The 21,456-nt window shown below is 39.7% G+C and overlaps 2 protein-coding genes across 2 annotated transcripts in view; one reads left to right on the forward strand and one right to left on the reverse strand.

The window, feature by feature from the left end:
- The window catches only part of sick (sickie), a 1,061,378-nt gene that overhangs the window by 65,778 nt on the left and 974,144 nt on the right, over window positions 1-21,456 (forward strand). The window lies entirely within an intron of this gene.
- LOC145985686 (uncharacterized) lies at window positions 4,862-5,647 on the reverse strand. The gene has a single exon (XM_083119754.1). It carries the CDS (start codon window positions 5,645-5,647, stop codon window positions 4,862-4,864), a length of 786 nt encoding a protein of 261 aa, XP_082975880.1.

Genomic DNA, 21,456 nt, shown 5'->3' on the forward strand with positions numbered 1-21,456 from the left:
ACTACTACCTGCTGATGTGGCAGAGCATCCAATCAGTTACGGGGTGACGTGTGGTCAGCACGACGAACCCCCAGTCTTTGTTGTAGGTTTCCATGACTCATTCGTAGCTACCCAATTTCCTCACAATGGTGTGTGGCAATCGGTCCCATACACTGACCGAAATCTCGAGAGAAAAGATGGTGCGGAACCCATATTTTATTTTACAAAGACTATAATGAAGCCAAGGTAATGTCTATTTTAATAATCAAGGATGACTTCAAATGATCCACGTACATGGTTGCGCACTTGGTGACTTGAGTTGTCTGTCAGTTATCATAGATGGAGCGCGAAACAGTGGTATCCATTGCGTCATCATCTACTCCATTATTCACAATCATTCTTCAACTGTGTTATTGATAATTGCGATCCTTTATTATTTTCTTTCTGTAGATGCTAAAAGCACTGAGACGGAAATATTTTTCGTTGTGAGAAATTGTTGCTCAATAATACGCGGATATGTTATGACACAAAATTGATAAATAAATGTTTGTATTGCTGTAAGTATCTTTCTTCTAAAGCTTCTCAGAACTCAATCTTTAAAACAAATTCCTTTTTCTGCCAAGTGCGAAAAGAGGTCAATTTAATTTTCCACTATCTATTCCAAGTTCTCGTTCGCTTTCGTAATATTTGCCTATTTCTTTTTCTCCTCCGTAGTGAAACAGGTGTTGGTCCTGGCAATTTCCTCCCTTTCGTGTTGAGGCAAACGTGAACCTTTTCTTCTCTGCCGGGAAATGGGGTAAAGAGGAGAGAAAGCAGAGATCGATTTCGCCGACCGTGTCAGGTGCAGTAATATCGCATTTGTGAAGTTGTTTTCTCCGCGATTGAGTTCGTAGGTGGATGATGTAGGGGTGTATAGCAGTGACCACACCATAGGAGGACAGGGGGTGGGCTTATCCCGGTTAGACCACCCCTTCCTGTCCCTTATAAAACAAGAAAAACTATATTGTATTTAAGGATATATTAAATGTGACCTCCCCCACAGAAAATATTGTCACCCCCCCCCCCTCCGTTGCTATTTCTGGCCCCGTTATTGGAAGAAAAATATGTAAGTTTAGTATTCTGTAAATGCATGCATTTTTAAAACATAAGGGGAAAAGGTTTAAAATGTTGGAAATCCTGATGGTAAGAGACCTGTTGGAAGGCCAAGGTGAAGATGGATAGATAACGTGGCGATGGACCTGAAGAAAATCGGTAAGGATGTAAAAGATTGGATTGATCTTGCCCGGGATAGGGACAGATGGAAAGCTTGTGTTGCTGTAGCGACACAGTTAGTATTCTTAGTATTAGCCACGGATGAGTTAGTATTTAGTTTTCTATAACAGTTAGGTCCAGGGTTCGATACCCTGTGGAGGCACGTAGTGGTTCGGATTCCACTTTAAACTGTAGGTCCAGTCCCGATTAGCCTTACTGTGCATAAAGTGGACAATCAATCTATAACAGTTAAAGAGATGCACGATTGATTAATTGATTGATTGATTTGGTTTATTTTACTTCGCTTTTCTGCCACTTGTGCCACATTCATTTATTTTTTATTTTATTTTTTATTTATTTTTATTTATTTTAATTGAAACACAACAGGCGCACGCCCAATTACAGTGTTCAATATGGGATGACACCATTACATAAACAAGAACATAACTAAGAAAATTAACAAGAAATATGAATGACGCAATATACATTTTACATTTAAAAACAATTGTGAGAAGAAATTAATTATTAGATTATAGAAGCAAAGGGAACACAGAGACAATACAATAATAAATGAAGCTAAACTGTTGGATATAACCTTAAAAGCTGAATGAAAACCAAAATTCAATGAACAAAACAAAACAAAACATACAGAAATTCAGCGATTAGATCTTATGTTACAATTACATTTAAATAGGTCTACGCTTGGATTATTCTTAGAAACTGAATTAAATAACTTGCACATTCTCCTCATGGGTTCAGCTTCGGTCATTTTGGTTCTTCCAAGGGGGATTTGAAAGAGATCAGTTCTGGGCCTTAACATACAGTTTGGCACATAAAAATTTAAATTCGACAACAGATTAAAATAATCTATTTTACCATTGATAAGCTTGGAGAGAAAAGTTATTTGACTTGTTTGCCTCCTTTCGTCGAGTGACGGAATATTAAAGATTTCGCGTAATATGTTGCTAGGAGTGAGTTTTGGATATGTACCATCAAGTTTAAATAGTAGATATCTGAGAAATTTATTTTGAAGCTTTTCTAATTTTTCGATATCTTTCTTGAATTGCGGGTTCCAAACAAGAGAAGCATATTCGAGTTTAGATCTGACGAGCGTATAATATAGCAAGAGAAATGTTTCCTTTTTTCTAAATTGATGACCCATTCTCATTATAAATCCCAAATTTCTGTGAGCTTCGCTTAAAATGCGGGCAATATGTGATTGGAATGTTAACTTTTGGTCAAAAGTGACCCTTAGGTCGGTAACTATATTCTCACTTTGTACTAACACATTAGAAATAGTGTATGAATGTTGAATAGGGTGTCTGTTGTGGGTGAATGATACAAGTTTGCATTTCTTTAGGTTTAGGCTGACTTTATTAATTTCACACCACTGAAGCAAGTTATTCAGCTCTTCATGTAATATTGTACAGTCATCAGCGTTTTCGATATTTTTATATATTTTAACATCATCAGCAAAGATTAATGTCTCACATTTTGTGAGTAGTTCTGGCAAATCGTTTATAAAAATTAAATATAGCAAGGAACCAAGGTTCGACCCCTGTGGAACTCCCGAACTGGCCACGAATTCGGTTGATCTGCAGCCTTGATACACGACATATTGTCGGCGGTTCTGCAGATAGGAAGAAAGAAGGGTAATAAGTGGAGGAGAAAGGCTATTGTTGGCAAATTTCTGTATTAATATATCGTGGTGAACTGTATCAAATGCCTTTGAAAAGTCTGTATATAAAACGTCAACTTGCCCTTTATTAGCTATACTGGGTGCAATGTAGCTTGTCAGTTCGACAAGATTGGTTACGGTTGAGCGTTTTTGGACAAATCCGTGCTGTTTGGGGGAAAGAATGGGTTTAATATGAAAATATATATGTTTGGATATTATCTGCTCGAAGAGTTTTGCTGGTACTGACAATTTTGCAATAGGCCTGTAGTTACATATGTCAGCCTTATCAGCGGCTTTGGGAATCGGACAGATTTCTGTTGTTTTCCATATTGCTGGAAATCTCGAAGTTCTGACAGCCAAGTTGAAAAGGGTGTGAAGAGGGTACTTAAGAATTTCCGAACATCCTTTAATTACATAAGGGGGGATTGAATCAGGGCCGGCGGATTTTTTAGGTTTCAGTTTTTTAATGGCTTCCTCAATTTCATTTAGTGATATTTCAGAGATATTTAAGATACTAGGAAGTGAGTTCATGTTTACATTAGGATGCGGATCTTTGTAGATAGATGGTTCTTTGGAATATACGGATTCATAATACTTTGCAAAGAGATCTTGGATACTTTCATTATCGTCAATGGTTTTATCATTATACTTAGTTGGCTGCACGGGTGGATTTTTTCTTTGATTTTTAATGAAGGACCAAAACTGGTTAGTATCATGAGCAAGATTGATTTCGAAAGTTTCAATATAGTTTTGGTAAGCTTTACTGATCTCCCATTTTAATTTCGTTCTTAAGGTTTTATACTTAATTTCGTGATGCGTTACATTTCCCATTCTTTGTTTCCATTTTTTGTGGTGACGTGATTTTGCTTTCAGATTTTTAATAATTTCCCGCGTGAACCAACATGGGTAAGATTTTTTTATAGAGGAGCGAGAGCGTGGAACACATTCATTAAAAATGCTTTCGATTATTTCATAAAATTTATCAACGGCAATATCTACGTCTTCGCATTCTTTTATTTGGTCCCAGTCAGCTAATTCGAGTTTCCGATACAAATTAATGAAGTCTGCTTTCTTGAAATTATATCGTTGGATGTTTGGATTTAAAGCTCTTTGTTTAGGCATGGTTTGTGTTAAAGTTATTCCTAGAGCCGGATGGTGTTTATCTTCGCTTACCAGAGGCTCTTGGCGAAATATTTTAGTATTTTCAATATTTGTTAAGACTAGGTCGAGAGTTCTACTATTGGCGTTCTGGATGAAATTTTTGCTTTTGAGGTCGTTGAAATCGAGGAAATATTTCAGTTCCCGACATTGTGCGCCTAACGTGAGCAACTCAGTGTTGGAATTTTTAATTTCAGGGATGTTGAAATCACCTGCAATGACCAACGGGCTCCCCAGAGGATAATGTGCAGTTATATGACTAAAGAAGTTCTCGTATACGTCCACGGGAGATGCAGGTTGAATATACACTACACACATGTAACAATCGCGACCAGATTCTGTTTTAAACTTTGTAATTAAACTGCCAATGCTTTGTTCGTGTAAAAGAGCATCGACCATTACAGGATTAAATTTTCTCTTTATGGCGATGAGGACACCGCCACCTAGTGTTTTGCCAGTTTCTAACGTGTTGCGATCTGACCTGAACACGCTATATCTATCGTCGAGTAGTTCGGAATCTGAAACTGAAGAATTTAGCCACGTTTCCGTGCACAAGACCACGTCGTAATTGTTACTCAATACACTTAAAAAGAACTGTTTGGTTTTTGATCGAACTCCTCTCAGATTCTGATAAATTATGTTCATGCTAATTATGTTTTTTTCATTGCCGCACAGAGTTTTGGAAGGGTCAGTTCTAGCAAGATTGATTGACGTCTCCACAAAAGCAGGGACACGAACAGGTGAAATAAACTTCTTACCTGACAAGTTGCGCTGGGCGTGGCTACCTTGACGTCCTCAAAGAGCTCGGAGACCGCTACCTCTTGCCCACTTGCTCCCCCTTCCATCCTGCATTCCTAGATTTCCTGGACGAACGAGGGGTGAGGGTTCTTGACCTCCGCTTTCACTTTGCTCCAGGCGGGGACCAACACTTTGGGCATCAGAAGGGTTGCCAGGGTCAGCTTGCAGATCGCGCAGGGAATATCTTATGTTGTCGACCACAAGATGGCGATAACTAATGTACGCACGGTGACCAGCGTTCCGGGCTCGGTGCATATGCTCGAGTAATCCTTGGCGTTCTTTGCGAGTGGAATAACAGAAGTCTTGGTCCAGAAATATCTTCGTTCCCTTCAGTTTGTTGCGGCATCCAATAACTTTTTCTTTTTCCTTGTATCGCAAAAAGCGACAGACGATGGGACGAGGACCTCGGTTACTGTTTGTGTTGATCCGATGCGCTCTCTGGATGGAATCCTCTTGCAGATCGATGTTTAATTTGTCCTTAATTATCGTTCGCACTTTCGTCTCCGTCTGGCTCCAGTCTTCTCCCGAGTCCCCTTCTTCAACACCGTACAACACCAAGTTATCGCGTCGGCTTCTGTCTTCTTGGTCGTCCAGTCTTTGTTCCAGCCAGTTATTTTGTTGAGACAGTTCCTCCACACGTTTCGTAAGGGAGCCAACATCTCTCTGCAGAACGTCCACTCTAGTGACGAGGGTTTTGAGTGAGGTGCCGAATTGCCGAACTTCGGAAACTAAGGAGTCGTTCGAAGCCTTGAGTTCTTGCAGCATTGCTTTGATCTCTCCCATTTCATCACTGGGCCCAGGATTTTGTTCCACACCACCTATCACTAGTAGCACTAAAATCACTAAACCATATGCACAATTAAACGACGCTCACAAGGAACACACATGTCCAGGTCGGGATTCGAACCCAGAAACCTAGCGTCGTAGCGCGCTGTCCTCTTCTCTCACCACGAAGGTTGGCATATTAATGCGTGAAGACACATGTCATATGTATAATTTGTTGTCAAGATTCAATTTTGCTACATGAAGGTCTTCAGATCTGAATAGTGCGAACGAAAGATATGAGGATCAAGAATACTTTTAGAATGGTTCACAACATGCTTTCCTTCTCACATTATTTCAAGTAGCTCTAAGCTCTTTTGCACCTCCCCTTCCCCATCACACACACACTAACAAAAATTGACTCATTTTAAATCTAGGCGTGTTCAATAAAATGGAATCAAATTCGAACATAAACGGAACTCCACTGTGTTTATCTCTTCACTCAAACATGATGTGCGCATTGTATATTAATTTGTAAATAGAAAGGGATGTTTCTTTTAGAAAAGGGAAATTTTAATTTCTGTAAAGAAGTCCTTATAGAATCCTGTAAATAGATGCATTTTTAGAGCATAAAGAAGAAACTAGGCTTAAAAGGTTTGTGAATACCGGGTATTTGCTTTTAAAGAATACACTTTACACACTCTTTGGGAAATCGAGCTTAATAATTATGCAAGGAAAGGGAAATTTTGTTTCCACGTAGGGAAAATTTTTCTATAGAAAAGGGAAATTTTGATTCTGTGAGGGAAATTCTGCGTTAAATTAGCCTTCCATTACCAACATTAGTAATATGTGTGTGTGTGCGGGGAACAAAGGCTGCAATGTATGGGATAACAATGGAAACCTGACACTAGGAATAATTTCAGTGACAGAAAGAGGATAGCAAGCAACCAGAAACAAAAAAGGGTCGTTTGAAAGAAGAGCGGTTGTGTACGGCAGCGTCCCGGCGCCTGTATCGCAGACAGTGCCGTCATAATTGGATTAGCGCACCGACGCCCGCCTCTGTGATTGCCGGGGGTAATTGCGGAGGAGGTTTCCATGGTGATTCCTCCCGTTCCGCTGGTTAATCTCTCAAGAAAGAGGCAAGCCGGAGAGAATGCCGCAGAGCGAGAGCAAAAAGAGAATCGACAACGGAAAGACGCAAAAATTGCCACCGCAGCATCTCGGGATCACAATTTGAGAATTAACAAAATTAAAGTTATCAGATCAGCGGGGAATTTTCTTCTTTGTGGACTTCTAGAGCGATTTATGGATCTGCTGGTGATACTTATAAACTGAAGAGCGTTACTGCTGTATCATGGCATAATTTTCATTTAGACATGCAATCAGCAACGACTAATTTAAGGTTGGAGTAGATATGTATAGCAGAGTTTTGAAGTAAGAGTTACACTTTTCGAGTAACCTCTACTTGTGTTACTTATAACTGAAGAGCATTACTGCTGTATCATGGCATAATTTTCATTTAGACATGCAATCAGCAACGACTAATTTAAGGTTGGAGTAGATATGTATAGCAGAGTTTTGAAGTAAGACTTACTCTTTTCGAGTAACCTCTGCTTGTGTTAGTTTTAACTGAAGAGCGTTACTGCTCTATTATGGCATAATTTTCATTTAGACATGTAACCAGCAAGGACTAATTTATTGTTGGAGTAGATATGTATAGCAGAGTTTTGAAGTAAGAGTTACTCGTTTTGAGTAACCTCTGCTTGTGTTACTTATAATTGAAGAGCGTTACTGCGCCATTATGGCATAATTTTCATTTAGACATGTAACCAGCAAGGACTAATTTATTGTTGGAGTAAATATGTATAGCAGAGTTTTGAAGTAAGAGTTCTCTTCGAGTAACCTCTGCTTGTATTACTTATAACTGAAGAGCCTTACTGCGCCATTATGGCATAATTTTCATTTAGACATGCAATCAGCAACGACTAATTTAAGGTTGTATAGCCGAGTTTTGAAGTAAGAGTTACTCTTTTCGAGTAACCCAATGTAACTAGATATTTTCTGAAATGAGTAACTGTAACTCAATTATATTTTCAGATAACAAAGTAACAATTACAAACACAATTATATCAGGAATATATTCAAAATGTTTCCATTCAAAATAATGTTACTGTAGATAAATCTTTTTGTCAACTTCCTTTCATGTCGCAATGCTTACCGTATTTACTCGAATATAATGCGCACCCCAATTTTCAAAACATTAAAAAAAATGCTTACGAATGTAATGAAAACCTCCAAAAAATAGTTAATTGTATACCACAACGAGTTCATGATTATGAATTGAATTGATACAAGAAAATCCTATTTTATTAGGGCTGTCGATTTAATAGAGTCAATTAAAACATAACGTGAAATGGATGGAACATAATTGCACTGCGAATACTGTGTAGGAAAAAATCGATATACCATTTGATGAGACTGACTCTTCAGCTGTGATTGAAAGGTTATTGGTGCGAGCGAGTTGTTTTGCCTCCTTTCATAACAAAATGTAATTCGTTGACCCTGAATCTAAATTTTTAAAATTAAATGAAATACTCCCAACTTTATATTGTCTTGTAAGTGAACAATATAAAATTGTCATTTGGAAAATTTTAAGTATAGCTATACATAATTAAGTTAGAATGTAGAAGATATTGTACATATTGTTCGTTTATCTTAACTTTTTAATTTACCTTTGACTTTTATTGTCTCTCACCGTTGACACAAAAAAAATCTTCTTTGACTTTTACATTTCCCTTCAACTCCACTAGAATATTCCAAGGTCAATCACCTTCTCTCTTTATCTTAAGCAATTTATTTTTCATCATTTGACAGTTCATAGAAATTAAAATAAATTTATTTTTAAGTAAAGACCCGTGACACAAAATTGTTCACTTACAGCTACAAATCTAGAAAAGTATTTTAAGGGTAGTTATTTTTAATTAACAGTGTTAAGTTTCATTGAGACAAACGTTGCTTAACTATCAGTAGAATAGTTACTTTTACATTAAGAAATGTAGTGACAATAGAATTCCCCTGTGATATACATCAATAAAGAAGAGTATAAAAATTTAAAAATGAGATATATCAATTTCTTTTGCTCCAAGTTAGAAACGCTGTCTAAAATCTAATAAAAATATATTAACTGACGCTTAATGGATTATTGAATCATCCTTTTAAAAGTCAATCGACAAACCTATATTTTAAACAATAATGAGTTTATGTTAAGAAATGTAGGTATTTATTTGTTAAGCAGTAAAAAGAAAAAGTAAAGTACTCCCCTGTGCTTAGCACCATGCCATGAAGGAGTATAGGGGGTGTGGGAGTAACGCCCCCACACTTTCTTGAACCGGTCATTAGTGGGGGTAATGTGATCAGCAACACGGCCCTGACCGCCTTTACCCCCCAGGGTTTCCCCCGGGTATCCATGTCATCCGACGCTGGGTGGGCGCCGGGGCCGCTTCCAACGTTAGAAAAGTTCCCGGATTTGAACCGGCCGGGATCGAACCCGGGACCTTTGGCGTGGTAGTCAGACGCGTTACCGACTGAGCCACCGCGGCAGTTAAGCAGTTCACGTTACAAATAGAGGTCCGTGCACTTCAATTACAAAAATACATTTCATGACACCCTACAATTTATAATCTTCAGTATAGATGAGCCTATCTTACAGACTGAAGAGTACTGATTGGTTGATTTTATTTATTTTACTTTTACTATTGGCTAATCACGTAAGATGTGGATGAATGATGATGAAACTGATGAAAGTGTAATCAGAAATACACATAGACATCTCACAACACAGGCCTCAAAGAGGATTATACTGAATATGATTCCAGTCGCCAGAGCCTCGTTAGTCTTTAACAATGCAGTCCAGGGTGTACTACGTGGAAGTGAGGGAAACATTTGGGTGTCTTCGCAAAGGGTCACCTCTATATTCTTAGAGTGGCGCCACTGTATATCTCTTAAATTCTTTCCCCGTGTAGAAATACGTGGAAAAGATAGCCAGGCTGTTGGCGCACTCAACCCTTCAATTGGGGATGGCGTTCCTACCCCGCTCCCTGTTCCATGTAGGCCAGGTATTGTGGAAGCCACTTGTCAAACGCGTCATGCAAATCACTGAACATGCGGCGGGGTTCGGGATGAGGGGAGAGGTTGCAGCCTCATGTGATATCATGCAGATAGCATAAAGCCAACCTTTCATTTTTTTCTTCTCTTTGGTAACTTCCCCATCTCGCTCTCACTCGGGGTGTATTCCACCCCCGACCACGGCACGCAATCTGGCGACATTGTTGCCCCCCACCAAACGGTCCCTCCCCCTCTTCTCGCCAATCAACATGTCACCAGTACGAAAGGACTCCTCCCGATCGGATGTTCGTGCCTGAAATCTCGATATAGACGTCACGACATCGCAGGTACGTCGTGCGTGGTTGCATACGCGTCCGGGGCCGCACCCCCAGGTGGATCCGAAGGAACTTGCCGGAAGGGGAGAAATGGCTAATTCCTCCGGCCGTCCGGACGTTGAATCGAACCAGCGGGAATCGCAGATTGTTTGCACGCTCGAGAAACAAAAGACTGTCACGCATTCGATGACGTTGACAAGTCTCGTTCGCCACGTTAAGAGGGAGAACCTTGACGTGAAAATCACAACAATATGGCGATTGTTAATCTTCCTGCAGCATTGTTGAGTCACTACAGTTGCGTCGGAGTTTTTATCATATTCGCACGCATGTTTGTTAGTAGCCAAGCGAGCTGATTGTTGCTGGTCTCCATTGTTGCACGCTTCTGATAACGTGATAACCTGCCCAGTAAACGAGATATAGTCTGGAATACGTCACTAGCCACGTGATTGTAAATATTTGCATGCCTATGATTTTATCATTAATTACTGAATCAATTACTATGTTATAGTTATATTATAGTGTAACGTCACAATGATTGATCACGCATGTTGCGCATTTTATTCCTGTGCCTCGTTTACCTCTCTTGGTTAAGCGCTGAAATGAGTTGATGATAAACTATAAAACACATGACGTCGCACCAATTGAGGAATTGTATGAGAAATGTTAAAACAGTAATACGGTGATAAAGCTTATTAGCAGAGCTAGAAATACCTAGGAAGATGTAGTAATTTAGAAGGGAGATAAATAAAGACTGGTTGATTTAAATACTTAAAGACCAGGCCGGGATTCGAACCAGTGATCCCTGAAGTTGCAGCGCTCTGGAGAAATAAAGATAGATAATAACGGAAAAGTATAGAGAGAATAAGGTAATGAGAATATGAAATGGCGATATGAAATTGTAGCGAGATTTGGGTTTGGTTGTGTGAATTGTTTTATTTCGCTTCGCTTTTCTGCCACGTTTGGTTAATCGCGAAGATAGAGATGAAAGAGTGACAAGATGAATTTGATGACAGGATGTAGGTTCAGACGTCAGGGCCTCGTTAGCCTGCAAAATGCAGTCTAGGTTGTGCTACGTGGGTGCAAACTAAGGTTAACAACAATTGTCCAACTGAGATCAACACCTTTGATCAAAGAAATTGTACAGCGATGAGTGGCGTGACTAAAGAGGGGGCTGTAAGGATCATACCCCCCGCTTTGGCCCAGTATTCGTAAATAAAACGTCAAATGTTGGAAGAGATGGCAAAATGAGGACTGACTACTGAAACAAAAAATATACATAACCACTCCCTTTCGAAAATCCTGGGCACGCCACTGACGGCGATGCCCGTGTTAAGATTTCGAACGTTAAAGGCCGTAAAATTATGTTTCTGTCTTCGCCCAGGAGAATCTAATCTCAAGCTATTGCTTCCCGACGAAACGATTCTGTTTATGAAATTCCAATTCGGCTTATCCTCTCCCGCTAAGGGCTCTAATCCCTCAATCTGCTTTTGGTAGATGGAGCGTGCGTCGCGCGGAGGGTGGAACGTATGCGGTCAGTCATGTGACCAGGCTTCCATCCCCTCCCCAACCCCCTTCCAAATAGGATGCCATCTCCGGAGAAATTCCTGGCGAATCTCCCCCCCCCCCCATCTCATAGTTCCTGATCCCATTTGGGCTGGAAGATTCCACGAAATTGACAAAAGATGGCAGGTTATTGCACTTTCATACGGAACTTCAGGATTAGCGAAATGGAATATTGATTTTCAAATATTTCTTGTATAAACGAAAACTAATGTATGATATCTTAACAAGACAGATTTTTACGTAATACTACTTCTTAGTTTTAAAAGATATACGGTTATCAGTAGCGAAGCGTGGTCTTAAGAGGAAGGAAAGCAAATGCAGTACTCCGAAAAATGGGGGGGGGGATATAAATTATACAGTCCATTGCCCCAGTTTTTCTAGGAAAGAAAGGACATTTTAAATAATAATAATATATCCATGAACTCCTCTCTCAACGGCCATACTGCTAAGTTCAAAATTCTTGTCACGTTATTGATAATAAAATACTTGCTATTACTTACAGCTTCCCGTACGAAATTTGAAATATTCATGTTTGTTTCACTAAAGAGAACACTCACTTCAACCACTCGTTCTTCCCACATAAATGGAAAATATTCCGAAAAGCTCAGAAGCTAACAGAAAAGTGATGTCAACCTCGTTGTAAAAATTAATGTTCACGGGGGAGTAAAAGAACTGACTTGAAGCTTAAAATTAATTAAGCTTTCGAATAATAGGCCATTACAATAGGAAGAACATGCGCTGTTTCTTCTTTTTAATAATGTATTATATTAATAAAAATAATATTTCGAGTTGGATAGCATTTATGACTGAGAGTTTCATTGCTTTTTTTTTACATACGTTTTATCGAAAAAAAACATCAGTTCATTGTTTGTATGAAAACTTACGATAAATATAGTGTAAATTATTTGGTAGTTGTCAACACTGGCGTGCGTTGTAATTTGAGACAAGAGAAGTGTGAAGCGGACAACAGCCAGCTGTTCTGCAGATTCCAGCGCTCCCCAGTGCCGGAACACCATGTCAAATCTTGAAACTCAAAGTAATGCTTTAAAGTTTATCTACATGGAATTTGGAACAGTTATAATAATTTATTTCAATAATTCTGTGTTTATAATAAAGCAAATATACATCTTCGAGATCATGTTAACACTTATATGTTTTCTGATAGTAGTGTCTGCTTTCTGCTTGGCTCGGGTGTTTTCGAGAAGCCGAAAAGCTACGAAAAGCAGAGCTTTTATTAGTGGTTTGGGGACCGTTTCACCAGCATCTACCCTTCGTCATATGATACTTGAGAAGCGTTGTTTCCCGCACAGTGGCTGCAAGCAGAGAGGTTGCTGCTTGCCAACGGGCTGCGGAGAGAATTTGCGGCCGTAAAATTTCGCGAAATCGAGTGCGATAGAAAATAAATAATGCACTCAACGTTAAGTACATTAAATAATATTTTAATTGTGCAAGCAGTGCTTGCTTTGCTTGTACTATATCTTCGCCACTGACGGTTATTCTTACTTTTACGATGAAAGTATCTTAGAATCTGTTTTATTAAGAAATAAAAACATTGTCGTTACCAATATGTAATCTAGCACAGTCATTAAGTTTGATTTATTTTATTTCGCTTTTCTGCCACTTTGGCTAATCGCAAAGATAAGAATGAGTAAAGATATGATGAAATTCATGAAAGGACGCTCAGGCTAAAAGTGGAAGAAAAGCGACGTAAAATAACACAAATACAAAAAGATCCACTGAGGGGTAAAGGTAAAAAAGGTAAAGTTTTCCCCTGTGCATAGCACCACGCCATGAAGGCGTATAGGGGGTGTGGGGGTAACGCCCCACACTTTCTTGATCCGGTCGTGAGTGTGGGTGATGTGATCAGCATCACGCCCCTGACCGCCTTTACCCCCCAGGGTTTCCCCACAGGTACCCATGTTATTCGACGCTGGGTAGGCGCCGGGGCCGCTTCCACCGTTAGAAAAGTTCCCGGATTTGAACCGGCCGGGGATCGAACCCGGCACCTTGAGCATGGTAGTCAGACGCGTTACCGACTTAGCAACCGCGGCCACTGAGGGGTGGACAGATTAATGGAAACACACTGCTAAGGGAAGGGTAATTCGTTCTACGTTGGCAGCACTGAACCGTCATGCATTGCGATGGGCATTTGTTATCGCTAGAGCCTGCACCTACAACAAAATAATGTTGGGCGCTTCCATATATCGAGTCACCAGAAGAACCATTTCGTGGTACATTATTCCCCCTAATTTGCACCTAAAACACCCCTCTGCACCTAAACATGAATTTTGTACCTATTCTTCCCTTAAAAGAGGATTGCAGTGAACGAATTAAAGTAAAAATGTACGATTATATGTGACGTTCTGTAAATCGAGGGAATTTTTGGAAGAAATTTGAAATTTTTGCCTTGTGACGGGGAAATTCTTCGTGACCAATAAACGATTAAGCTTTGAGTTCACCAACATAGAAAGGTACAACATAATTCAGTACAACTCATTTCTTTTGTATTGAGAAAAACCAGTGCCAGGGATGAATGAAAGTAAGGACACAAGGATTCTCTACTGGTGAGTGCATATGTAATATATCTTCATTTCTGTGACTTTCTTTGTAATGTTTGAAATTAAAAATTATATGATACACATGAATGTACTTAAAGTTTCCTTGATTTTCCTTTGTACCTAAGTATGCACCTATTTTGGTTTTTCCTTGCACTCTTTTTTTGCACCTAAACGGTCAAAAGTTTGCACCCAAAGATCCGGGCTCTAGTTATAACTAGAGAAGGGATCTTAAGGTGCAAAATTATGGTCGGGAAAGGAAAAAAAGGTTCTGAAAATGTCTTTAAAGAGGTTCAAAAAACGGTGCCTTTATTCAGTGCTCTCTTTTTCTACCCCTTCTGTATACAATGCGCGCGGACCGCAGAGAGAACTGTGTATATAATGCGCGCGGACCGCGTAGAGAGCTGTGGTTCTGCCGAATAGGTTTGATTAAAGTTTGTGTTTTCTCTCGCGGGTTTTGATACATTATCTTGGGAACTACTGGGGCTGCAATGATTATATTATACCACTTTAAAGCTCTCGTTCTTTTCTACAAAATGAGACTCTAGGATTTCATGTAGCTGCTCACGAAGATTGAAAACCATTTATTTTCTGTACAATTAAAAAAAAACATGAAAGATAAGGAAGAAAATAGGTGCTGAAGTATCAAAGAGGGTGTAAAAGAGGAAAAATGTGCTAATCTCACGAAAAGGTGAAAAAAGGTGCCACAAAGTGTGTTAATTTTACTTGATTTCATGTCCTAAAACACACATCTCAAACGATCGGTGTGGAAACAGTTATATGTTTTGGAAAGGAGCAACGTCTTCAAATTCGTTTCCTATTTATTGCCATGTTTGTCCATTGCATGTAGTACCTGAATCGGTGCGGTACAAACTTTCGTCTGCAACGGTTCCAAGGTAAAGCTATAAAATTTGAAACCTCTCGGATTTCCAAGGAGTGCAGATTGTTGGAGCGCGTTCAGCTGGTACATAGTGGACGAAAGCCAACCCCACGTCGCAGGGATCGCCGAAAGAGGATTGTCATAAAGAACCGTAGAACTAGAGCGGCAAAGTGACAGCAGAAAGTTTATACACAGACAGTCCGACAGGAGCCTCATAAATTCAACATTAGGGGTATCTCTGCTGCCATTCTTAAACTTCTGATCCCGTCAACAACGTCCGTGCACAAAATACGAGGTGCCATGAGCACAAAGCCGTATTTCTTCTTGTTTCCTGCAACGGGGCATGTGTATGTGCGGTGAACGCTTAAAGAGGCGTACTTTCTGGACTGCCTGCGTCCTACTGTCAGACATGTAGGCGGATCTGTGATGGTTTGGGTGGCGATCTCCTGGTGTTCTGTTGGTCCCATCATTCCTCTGCAAGGTAATATTGCGGTCAGTAACAAAGTAAACATTTCAAGCGACCAGGTGCATCCTATGGTACAACTGTTGTTCCCCAACAAGGATGCAATCTTTCAAGATGATAATGCGCCTATTCACACTGCTGTTCAGTCTTGGCTTACGGAACATGAAGGTGTCCTGCATCACCTTTACTGGCCAACACAATCACCGGACCTCAACATTATTGAACCTCTGTGGTCGGTTATAGATCGAGTACCTTGCAGATTTCCTCCGCCCTCATCTCTGCAACTGCGTGATGTGCTTCAGGGAGAATGGTAAAATATTCCACTGGAGACTAGCCAGATCTTGTACTACTGGATTCCACGACGAATCCAAGCTGTCCTAAAGGTTAAATTTGGCCCCATGCATAACTTTTACAAGTGTTTCCATTAATCTGTCTACTCCCTGTAGCTATAAAGGTTAATAACTACTTGAGAATGACGATGAAAAATATATATTTATGCTGGTATCTTCATCATATAACATATGCTCCACGGAACATAAGACATTCTTCACACTCCGTGGCGTAGTGGTTATCACAGCACGCTACGACGCCAGGTGGCCTGATAATGGGTCTTCCTTGAGAGTGTTCCTTCATCGATCTCGTCTAATCATCACTCATCCTCATCTTCGCGATTAGCCAAAAGTGGCAGAAAAGCTAAGTATTTTGTCCATTACCTGTACATTTAGCCCACGAAATATGCTTTCTATGTAGGTACTTGTGTGTGAATGTGTGTTTGTGTGTGTGTGTGTGTGTGTGTGTGTGTGTGTGTGTGTGCATGTAGAAACTGTATTGCTTTTATTTTTAATTTCTTCTAAGCTACATTTTTTCATTGTGTTAGTAAAAATAATGAGCAATGTACGTAATTAATGGTTAATCCAGGGCTTGACTGCTCGTATTAAAACTGTATTGCTTTCATTTTTAGTTTTATTTTACTTTCATTACTTTATTTTTATTTTATTATTTTATTTTTCATTTATCTTTTTTAATTTTTTAATTGTATACAATTTACTGAAAAAAAGAAAAAATGATCCCTGTAATTAATGGTTAAGTGGAAGAGAAGGCATTAATGCCTTAACTTCGCCATGTAAACAAAGTCGTAAATAAATAAATAAATAAATATAAACAATATCAATAAACGTATAGCACAGTCAAGGATAGAGTTACTAACAATTGCTTGTCACGGTGTGCGATACACAGGACGTTTTAGAAGTGTGGATCATAAACCTTTACTTATGATCTGTAAAAATTAACTATGTGCAAACTGATTAATAAAACATTACCGGTAACTAACAGTTGATGACGTCATCATGACTTGCAGCAGAAGCTGAATCTCTAATAACTGTATCACAGTAAATGTGGCAATAAAGAAACAATTAATGTAATCCTAAATACTAACAAAAATGCATTTTTTATTCATCCCTTGACCGTGATCGCTATCACTAACTACTGGCGCCATCTCTGACATCCTCGACGGATTTTTCACCTAAAATCTATTCGGCGAAAGAATAAACTTCAAAATTCTATTTTGTATTTTCTGTCAAAAGCCAGGGAGACTCACATGAACCACTGAACCAATCCAGATGTCGTGTTGAGGGGAAATTCTCGTAATATCCTGCGTTGCCAAATCTTTCGTTTCGAGTCGTTTTCGAAACAGGTGGCGCCCTCAACAAGGCCAAGCACGGCGAAGCTTAATGGTTGTCGCTTCTTAGCAAGCGAATGGGTCTCCTATTCCCTGCCTCTCCCTGAAATCCGAGCGAAGGGTGTATGTTGACAGCAGAAAGTCTCGTGTTGGATCAAAATCAGGCGTATAGCAACACCGCTCCCCCCCCCCTTGAAACTCCCGCAACTGGAGTCGAAAAGTCTGGGTTTTCTGAAGTTTATTCCTTGGCCGGTCGGGCTTTACACGCAAACGTAGACGTTTTGTATTCTATTTAAACGTTTTATTATCTCAAACATATATTTTCATCTCACATAAATATTAAATTTTTGTTAAATTTATCACCGTGGCAAGATTCACAGGACAGGATACTGGACAGTGAGCAGCGAGACGTTTTTTTTTTAAAAAAATAATAATTTTCGTGGTAGTTTCAATTCGTGTGATGATGAGACGTCGTACGATAAAACATTTACGAACAGTCCACTGTAGTGAGCTCCTTGATTGCATTAAAATAGGGCAATTATGATGCCACACATTCGCGTTCCCATAGGCTTGGACCTAGCCTACTAGGCTTCAACTGACTTTTGTTCATCGTAAAAGTTAATCACTTTTCAAATAAGATTTACGAGGCTCTATTGTTTTTGACACCTCTCATACATGGATATTAATTAATAAATGAAGCATAAAACAGTTGTTTTTTCTAACATCAAAATCGCTGTAACTGCCATTGAACATGTCATGTATTTTGTAACCCGTAACATGTGCCACAAGCGGTCACTTCAATATTGCCACATTATCCACGAATTGGTAGCCAACCAGAAGAGAGGGATGAAACAAAAGGGGGGGAGTGGGGACGAACACGAGTCGGGTAAATGAACGCACGGGCAACATATGACTGCAGCGATTACACGTGTGCGTAACAGTGTTGCCAGTGCTAGAATAAATCGTTACGGCACGCAAATACACATTCTACTATGATCTGTAATTTGTTTTATCAACTTTCGCGTATTACATTAACGATTAAAATTCACTGTAAGTAAATGTTAATTTAACTGAATTATGCAACGTGATCGTAATTTGTAAGGAAGCAATGCAACTGATATCGGCATTGTACAGTTTCCAAACACATAGGTAATCTAGCTTTTAAAATGAAAAAAAAATCACATTCTTTAAAATTTTCTCAATTGAGCAACTTGGTGAGTTTTAAAAAACACTAATTTCCTCCAATATTTAGAAGTAAGGCAACAAATAATTCGTATATTCTAAATGATTTTCAAACTCATAGGACATCCTAGATTTCGAAACTTTAAGCTGTAGGTCCAGTCCCAATTAGCCTTACTGTGCATAAAGTGGACTTAAAACACCAATTCAATCAATCGATCAACCTTCTGCAATCTCAAAATTTAATATTACACACAATTACTGTTATCCTGAAATACGCTTCTAGTAAAGTATATAGTACATAATAACAAGTTTCCATTCCAGTTTCCACGAGCGAATAGCATGAATTAGCATTTTGAATCCGAATTCATTTTATAAAATTTCATTTTATAAAATTTCATTTTTGTAGAATTTAATTATTTATTCAACAAATTTTCAAATACAGACTTAGGCATTTTACATCGGAAAGTACTAACAAGAGAAAATAACAACATAGTAAAATTACACGTGGTTAAGTGCACATTTTTAAGCAACAGTCTTCTAGAAACATGCCTGATTTTCAACAATGTCCATTTTTACCGCTAAATTGTTGTATTGACTGGGCAGTCTGTGGAACAGGGAAAGTTGGATGAGGCATAATCTTGTCTTCTGAGAAGCGAAAAGCAGAGTGCTTCTTTTTGTGCGATATTTTTTTTCAGGAATTTGCAGGACTATGTGATATGCCGGAACGTAAACTAAGAGTATTTGAAAATAAAATCCTTAGGAAAATATTTGGACCTAAAGAGCTGAGGAGACAGATGAGTGGAGAAGGTTACATAATTTAAATCTACAGAATTTGTATTCATCTCCAGATATTATTAGAATAATTAAATCAAGAAGACTTAGATGAACAGGCCATGTGGCACGAATGGGAGAGGAAAGAAGAGTTTACAGGATTCTTGTTGGGAAGCCTGATGGTAAGAGACCTGTAGGAAGGCCAGAGGGATAATGTTGAGATTGACCTAAAGGAAATCTGTAAGGAATGGATTGATCTTGACCAGGATAGAGACAGATGGAAGGCTTGTGTTCCTGCAGCCATAAACCTTCGTGTTTAAGAAAGCTAGAGAGTTAGTTAGTTAGTGTCTATCGTGAGGAGCATGGATACTTAACATTTTCAGAAGGATGGGCTTTTGCAGTTCAGTAGAAAACGAAATTGATATAACTAATGTTGAATATTTTGAAAAATCATAACCCATGCCCTTCGCCTATTTCTGCGCACACAGTTGCCCAGTTCGTGTAACGTTCGTTCCCGTCGTAAGCTCCCGAAACTGCCAAATTTGAGCCAGCCACTACGAAAACAGAGTTACTGAGGCAACAAGCGGGGTTTCAAATTTCTCTTTCCGCGCAATTTCGTCCTTCGCCCGTGCCATTGGCGTACGAACCAGCGAACCAGAAAAAAAAAGCCAATCGCGAAGGTTGCGCCGGTTTCAGGGGTGCTTTTCTGCCCTGCTGCCCCATTTGGGTCCACGGTAGCGAGATCTACTGGCGCGAGAGAGTCCCTCATGACGCTTGCCGGCCGGGAACACCGCGCTTTGGATCCCCCGTGCGCTGTAATTTCAACCCCTTTTTATCCCACCCTCCGGATACTGATCTGTCCAAGTTACCCTTCACGGTCCACAATGACGGAATTTTGTTGTTTTTCGGGCGAACAGGCTCCGGGGATGAATACGGGGGGGGTGGCGTTTTAAAGGTGAACACATAACTAACTCTCAGAAATAATGAAACAGCTTGTGTCCGTAGTCCTGAATCTGCTCATTTTGTTCGCATTAAATTGAGATTAAAGGATTAATCACTGAGATCAGAGATGTCTGTCCAGTTGTCATTCTCAGATACCCAAATGATCCCGTCTAGTTCGCTGCACCTTTTGACACTAGGTGTAGTGCAGGTGTATCCGGTGTCAGGCTGGTGCAAGGAAATGGCGTTCAACCAAGTAGACAAATAGCGGTGTTCAAATTCAAGACATACAACAAGTGCCTATCTGCTGCTTTAAATGTTCAGTTGATTAGTTAGCACGCACCACGCGACCATATACCACACATTACACCACTCCAGAGAGTAGTGAAAACGGTGCAGACGCCAAATACACTACTTGAAATCAAATCAATGAAGTGGACGGCTCGGTGTTGCACTTTGTAACCAACTAGACGCGAGAATGCAAACAGAGTCGAAATGTGCAGCGAACTAGATGGGGCTATTATCAAACCCAGTTTGTGTCTATAGTGACTTTTGACTTTTGACTTAATTCCTGTTGTTCCCTGTGGAACATAGGGCATCAACAAAGCATCTCCACCTGGTCCTGCTGACGGCAATTCTCTTCGCTGCATTCCAGCTCTTTTCTTCCTCCAAGGCCTCAGCGTGAACAGATCTTCGCCACGTCTGTCTAGGCCTCCCTCTTTTCCTTCTTCCCTGCGGGTTCCAGTCTAGTGCCTCTCTCTCGACAGCCTCTTTTTCCTTCCTCAACGTATGCCCTCTCCAATTCCATTTTCGCAGCTTTATTTGTATGGACACCTCGGTTTCTCCAGATTTTCTCGGTTTTGAATCACTTCTGGCCAAAAGATAATCAAAATTTTTCTCAGGCAGCGATTGATGAAGGTCTGTAATTTAGAGGTAATCGTTTTGGTTACTTTCCATGTCTCAGACCCATATAACAGTACAGACTTAACATTACTTCGAACAATACGAAGTTTGGTCTTCATAGATATCTTCTTGTTTTTCCATACTGGATAGAGCCTCACAAAGGTACCATTTGCTTTTTGGATTCGTTGAGAAACATCCTGTGCAGCCCCTCCGTCTTTTGCCACCACACTACCCAGGTAAGTAAAGCTATCCACATTTTCAATAATCTCTTCACCAATATTAAACGGGTCTGTTTTTGTGGAGTTAATCCTCAGTGCCTTGGTCTTCTTGGAGTTAATCGCAAGTCCTGCTTTTTTTGCACTTTCTATCAGATCTGCTAGTTTTGTTTGCATATCACCATGTGCTTCAGATAAGAAGCACAGATCGTCTGCAAAATCAAGGTCTTCTAGTCTGTTAT

Source organism: Lepisma saccharinum, chromosome 3, assembly GCF_977018435.1.
Source record: "Lepisma saccharinum chromosome 3, izLepSacc3.1, whole genome shotgun sequence".
NCBI classification, from domain to species: Eukaryota; Metazoa; Arthropoda; class Insecta; order Zygentoma; family Lepismatidae; genus Lepisma; species Lepisma saccharinum.